General features: G+C 33.5%; 1 protein-coding gene across 1 annotated transcript; it reads right to left on the bottom strand.

Moving 5' to 3' along the window:
- Positions 1-371: 371 nt before the first annotated feature.
- On the bottom strand, positions 372-5,088 carry LOC113069529 (fucolectin-like). The gene is made up of 3 exons (XM_026242658.1): positions 4,754-5,088; positions 4,521-4,660; positions 372-574 (listed from the first exon to the last, which is right to left on the bottom strand). Exons 1-3 carry the CDS (start codon positions 5,086-5,088, stop codon positions 372-374), a joined length of 678 nt encoding a protein of 225 aa, XP_026098443.1.
- Between the last annotated feature and the right edge of the window lie 1,821 nt (positions 5,089-6,909).

Below are 6,909 nucleotides of genomic sequence, written 5' to 3'. Positions count from 1 at the left end.
ATCATACTTGTTACTTAGTTTTACTATATCTTACATTATGAACATATTTATCAGGGATTGATAAAATTTTTGTCAGCCAAACCTCTTTGATCCACAATCTTAAACATTTACTTATATCTGCCTAGGTGGAGGCAGATATAAGGTCTAGGTGGAGAGAGAACTGTAATCTTTCGATTGCAAGTCTGACTCTCTAACCATTAGGCCACGACTTCCCTGCTCACATTCACCCACACACCGACTGTGGTGACCATTCATGGCGCCATCCAGCTCGTCGGGAGGAGCTGGGGTTAGGTGTCTTGCTCAAGGACACCTTGACAGTTGGTCAGGTGGAAACGGGGATTGAACCACCAACCTTCTGGTTTGTAGACAACCTACATGAACCACTGAGCCACTGCCGAGACTGGGAGACTATTCCACAGTTTTGGCCCAACAACTGAAAAGGCACGGTCACCCCACAACTTCAGTCTAGATTTAGGAACCATCAACACTCTTTTCTCAGAAGACCTCAACGGTCTAGCAGATATATTTGGGCTTAAAAGATCACTCAGGTATTCAGGAGCCGTTCCACTTAGAGCTTTAAAAACAAACATAAAGATTTTAAACTCGATTCTGTAACAGACCACCAACCACCGCAAAAAGCATAATACAGGGGAGATATGATTAAATCTTTGGGTGCCAGTCAGAAGTCTGGTATCCACATTTTGAACCATCTGGAGTTGATTTATGTTTGATTAAAGTATTCCCATATAAAGGGGATTACAATAAAGCCATGAAGCTGAGAGAAAATGGCGCAAATCTAAAGATCCGTCAGTCCTGAGTATGTATCAGTCTTTGCTTTCATCTTTCTCTGCTGAAGTCCATACTGCCAAATCTTGATATTTCCACAACAAGATCAACAGACCCCCAGACACATGTAATCTCCTTAAAACATTTAGTTCTCTCCTCTGTTCCTCTTCACCACCTCTCACCACTTCTATAACAGCTGATGATATCACCACATTCTTCACAGAATTATTTTTTGGTAACACCTTCTATGAAGCCCGTATTTATAATATGTTAATAAGGGTATTCTTAAGGCATTATAATGGATACATAATGCATTATAAAAAAAAACATATATGTTATATCAACTCATGAATAATCATAACAACAATTATAATACATCATAGTACTTATACGTATACTGAGTATATGTGGTTTTAAGTTTAAGAGTATGATTATTTATAACACACAATGAACACCATATGAAATCTACTTCATTTACAGTATAATGGACTGTATCATACCTCTACATTTTTTATTTTTCAGATCTGCACAGTATCTTACTAACAGCTTGTTAGTGGTTAGATGTTGAGTGTTATTTGAGGGTTTCCTGTGGGGCTTATGTTAATTAATTGATGTAAAATTAATACTCCAACTGAAAAATATGCAATGTTTTATATGGTTAGTTTATTTTGATGGTCCCCTTAATAAGTCAAATATAAGCAACTTTGCAGCTACAGTACATGCTAACTAACTCTCATTAGAGTATTAGTATGCTCAAGAATGGTAGAATCTAGTACGGTAGAATAAGCTTACGTACTTGTAAAGACACTTATAGTCAGTTTATCTGTTGGTTGACCATCAAAATAAAGTGTTAGCATATATTAACAGTGGCAGACATACTTATACTCTAATGACTGCTAGTTGATATAGTTGCAGAGTTACTTATGAAGAGCTGTCTAAAGTGTACGAACAAAATAATCAAACTGGTATTACAATAAAATAGTTTAAAGCAAACATGTCATATTACAAATTCATCTGTTCTGATATCTGATCTTATAGGTTTTTTTGTAGTTTTTATTATTATTATTATTATTATTATTATTATTATTATTATTACTACTACTTATACGTGGTCTTTGACATTGTGTTATAAATCATACTCTTAAAAGCTATAACCACAAATAAGTAAATATTATAATATATTAAAACTGTTCTTATGAATATTCATGAGATGATACAACATATTAATCAAAATCAACAAAAGAGCAATAATATATAAGTGCTATGAAAAGTCTCAGTTAACTTAAAACAGTACACGTAGCATAGGTTTTCAAATAATATAATAAATAAAAAGAAAAAGAAAACACACACACATTTTTTTAAAGTATAGAATTAGAATAGATAGTGCTAAAGTTAGAGGGTCAAATAAAGATGGAAGAGATGTGTTTTAAGCCGATTCTTGAAGATGGCTAAGGACTCAGCTGCTCGGATTGAGTTGGAGAGGTCATTCCACCAGAAGGGAACATTTCATTTAAAAGTCCGTAAAAGTGACTTTGTGCTTCTTTGAGATGGCACAATCAAGCAACATTCACTTGCAGAATGCAAGCTTCTAGAATCACAACCCTAACCCTAAATCTGAAGTAACAAATTTAAGTAAATGGGTGTAGAGCCAGTGGTAGTTTTGCAGGCAAACACGTGAGCAGCTACTGGTAGCCAGAGCAAATTGATATTGATTGATGTGATGTGTATTCTTTTTTGCTCATTAAAAATTTATCTTGCTGCCGGGTTCTGGATTAATTGTAAAGGTTCGATAGAATTGTCTGGAAGACCTGCAAAGACAACATTGCAATAGTCCAGCCTGGACAAAACAAGAGTTGTAATGATGCTGAAACTGAATCGTTGCATCACAGGACTAGATTACATTTTGAACAAAACACTTATAAAGTGCAATGATATTTAAGCATTTGAATGAAATTATGATCAAATAAAAGCAGAAAATCTTACAGACCCTAAACTTTTGAATTCTAATATTTGTTGACCTACTTACTACCTACTTGATTAATAATTGATATGCAAACACATTGTGAATGTTTGTTCATTCATTTACAAGTCATTTACAAATAATCAGTTAAAGATGAACTAATCATTTACAAAACATGACTGTGTTCATAAATTATTAATAAGTGATATGCTAATATTTGTATCTACATTTTGTATATCGTTATACATAATTTGCAAGTGGTTAGATAATGATTAACTAATCATTTTCAAAACATGAATATTGTCATGATAAGGGGTTTTGTCATAGTTCTCTCTGGCCTCCATTCCCCCTAAAACCCTGCCTAGGAACTAGCTCCAACCCTGGTCAAAATCACCTGCCTGTGATTTTCTAATGGTCCCAAAGACATTGATTGGCATTGATTAGCATGCTCAGGTGTGTTTGATTAGGGTTAGATCCAAACTCTGCTGGAAAGTGGATCTTGAAGTCCAGATTTGAGGATCCCTGTTATAAAGGTTGCACTCATCCACACACACACACATTGCTGATAATTGTTTAGCCTGTACCCTGTCTCCAGTCTCCATGTTTTCTTGCCTTGCCTCCTTGTTTGTTGACCATGGACTGTTTATCAGATTGCTCTTTTGTCTTTCACTGGATTGTACCTTTTTGCTGGTGTTTGACCCTGCCTGTTTTGACCACTCAAATCTGTCGAAAGTTATCTTTAAAAAAATAGCAGATACTTTGTAAATAGTTAATGACAATTTTTGTTTTAAGGTAAGTGGTTGCAAACCATTTATTTTAGCTACATTTAAATAAATAAAAAAAATGCTGAAAGTTAGTCAAATAAATAAATTGAAATGTAGCTAAAATAAATTGTTTGCAGCCATTTAAAAATTTAGTAGTATATATATATATATATATATATATATATATATATATATATATATATATATATATATATATATATATATATATATATATATATATATATATATTCAGAATAATTAAAATCATTGAAATGTCAACAGTGTACTGTTATCTCAATTAACATTTATTAATCATAAACTAATTATGATTAAATCATTTGTAAATGATCAGTATATAATGTATGCATGCTTCATTGAAGTTCTAAGCTGGTCTGATAAAAAGCCCATTGCAATTATGCTAAAACTATATATATATATGAACTGTTCAGAATGTGTAGCTTTACTACAGGTACTACTACAATGTGTAAATCTTCAATAATCCAATGTTGAATGTAAATATAAAAATATCTAATTATAGAAATATTTAGTATTTCTATTAAATTTACAAACAGTTTAAATGTTTATATTATTTTTCCAAACATATCTATAATGAACATATTTCAAATCATATTTTTGTTGATATTTGAGTAATCTCATTGTGTATCTACAAGGCAAAAATGTCCATAATGTAATGACATCATCACCCAATGACATCACAACTTCATTCAGCAACCTGTAGTAACAAATCAACCTGCCTTTAGCAACTTTCCCTTAATTAGATGGCAACACTGCTGCCTGTGAAAACTCAACTGTACTTCCAATTAGATTCCAATAAGAATCTGTGTGATCCAGAGTTTCCCATGAGGGCTAAAATCATTTCACTGCATGTTCAAGTTGATCATGCAAAGATGCTGGGCTTGAAAGTGACATCTTTGTGAGCTGTGCTTCCCACATCTCTACACTATTGACAATGCCACTTTAACAATCTAGAATGAAGTGTCAGAAATTACCTGTTCCATAAACCTCAACCTCACACAGTGTGAGAAATGCCTGGTTGTTAGGAATGTACATGTTCACATAACGACCTTCCATTCCACCGCAAGAGAAACTGACAGAACTGCCTAATGGGACAAGTGAAGTGACACCACATCTACAGAGAGAAAGAGAGAAACCACGACACAATCAGCTGACCTGCTCAAATCCAGTTCTCCTGACACATTCATAACTGTTTTCATAACTTCACCTGGTATTGTTGTTTCCGTTGTTTTCCAGAGAGTTTCCGATGCGGATCTCTACTCCAGCCGTTTGCTCCGGACAGCAGTCGTCTCTGTTGGTGACGGTCACGTTGTAAATGTAGTAAGAATCCAGCAGGTCCAGCCTCCACCACGGGTTGAGCTCATATCCTGTGATGGAGCAGTATGTATGGGTTTCTACTGCATTGGGTGTACCTGAAGGAGAGTATCTGATGCCGTCGATGGCCTTTGTTGCTTCCCAGCTGTGAGTGTCATTTGCCACTACCCAAGTGAATGTGGATGACTGTACAGCAATTCCTTTTAATGCCAAATTCTCTAAAAACATTTAAAAGACAGAGGGTCAAGACTCAAATGTGTGAAGTTTCAGTACATTCCAATTGGGTTCAAATATAAAATTCCAGTCCAAAACACTCAATTCCATTTACTAATACATTAAAAACTGAAGTTAATATTTTTAATGGCTGTGCACTTACATACATGAAGTAACTATGCTCAGTTGTATTTCATTAACCAACATTTAAAAAGATTAATAAATATAATACGCTGTTTATTGGTTAATTTTAGTTAATGCATGTTAACTAATAGCACATTAGTAAGTAGTTTTTACCTTCCAAGTTTTCTGAATTCCCCTGAATGGAATAGACACCTGTTACAAAAACAAAATATTTATATTCCTTTCTGGGATGTCCATCAAGTTTGTGTTGCATTTGTTTCTTAATGTTTTTATTTATTTTTTTACATCATTTGATTAATGCATGTCATTTATACTCACCCAAAAGTAAGAACAGATGAGAGAGTCCCTCCATCGTGTTTGCTAGAGATCATTAACCAGATACCTGTGATGGTCAGATATGACAAGGGAATCCATCTCTCCTTTTATCTGTGTTTCTCTTAGCAGCTTGAGTCTCCACCCTTAGGAAATTCTGACTGGCAGCTTGCTGAATATATTTCATATATCACAGCACCTCCAGAATTGCTTTTCTCAGCACATCTCTCAGGTCAAGCCTGATTTACTAAACAAATCTGGCAAAATGCAAATTAAGAAGAGCACTTTAATGATTTATCCTTATTTTTTGCGCCTAAATAATTAACTAAAAGAAATGACTGATACTTAAGCTTAATTTTCATACAATTTTATTCCTCTAAATTAATAATATACAAATTAAAGAAAACATCCTCATGCTTGGAAAGTTTCACCTCTCCATGAGTTTCATTATTAGTGTTAGTTCAAAATAAGATCAGATCCTAAAAGGAATCATCTTAAATAAGTAGAATCAACATATTCATATTGTGTTGTCCAATGTGAGGCAGTTTTCTTCTGGATCGTCTTATAATTCAAGTAGTTTATTCAGAATGGGAAAAAAATATTGTTGTAAAGTATTTTAAAATCATTTTGTGGAACATCTGAATGAAAACAATGGTATAAATAGACTAGAAATTCATGTGCCATAAAGAAGTCATTCAAAATAAGGATGCATGTTTAAATAAATAAATAAGCAAAATGTTTGTTTTATTTATTATTGGCAGCTTCACATGGACAGTAAATTATGCAGTGTGGAGGGAAATTATTTTTGAAGAAGTATTCTTACAAAGTCAAACATTTCAGGTTTTACAATTCTTGTAGGAACATTTTATTTTTAAATAATTCTGAAAAAAAATCTAATTTGTTGTAGTTTTAACTTTTAAGTCATTTAGTGTGATGATTAAAATACCCTGATAAATCGTTAATGAACAGAAAATTCATCAACAACATATTTACAAATGACAATGTAGACAATGTAATCAACATTTGTTTACACTAACCAATTATTCTCCTTTCATGTTTTGTCCATTTTAAACCCCCTTTTAATTGCTTTCTTAGGTTGTGTCCAGGAGATTGTGTTTTGGTCTCTGGTGGAAAATTGTTCAATCATTGAAAAAAGAGGCATTTCTGAGGTAAACTGAAGATTTCCACTGATCTGACATCGTGTAGAATAGGTAAAACTCAATAGAGATGCATTACAATATGGATGGGCCAGTGGAAATTCTCATAACTACCCAAATCACCAGGAACATAGTGTGAAAGTACAGCTGTACAATGTTTCTTTTGTTCTTCGTCTAGTGATACAATCTGGACAAATGCTTTAAATCTCTACATGTACTGTAT

The sequence above is a fragment of the Carassius auratus genome, unplaced genomic scaffold (assembly GCF_003368295.1).
Source record: "Carassius auratus strain Wakin unplaced genomic scaffold, ASM336829v1 scaf_tig00001750, whole genome shotgun sequence".
Taxonomy (NCBI): domain Eukaryota; kingdom Metazoa; phylum Chordata; class Actinopteri; order Cypriniformes; family Cyprinidae; genus Carassius; species Carassius auratus.
The sequence above is the reverse complement of the archived record's forward strand: the minus strand, read 5'-3'. Positions and strand labels throughout refer to the sequence as shown.

What these genes read in the sequence shown, in the direction of transcription:
- LOC113069529 (XM_026242658.1), bottom strand. Translation starts at nt 5,088, where the DNA reads ATGTTTTTAGAGAATTTGGCATTAAAAGGAATTGCTGTACAGTCATCC. An exon ending in AACGGAAACAACAATACCAG is followed by an intron (nt 4,661 to 4,753) that starts GTGAAGTTATGA and finishes TTCTCTCTGTAG; the next exon opens with ATGTGGTGTCACTTCACTTG. An exon ending in GGTTGAGGTTTATGGAACAG is followed by an intron (nt 575 to 4,520) that starts GTAATTTCTGAC and finishes TTGTTTTTAAAG; the next exon opens with CTCTAAGTGGAACGGCTCCT.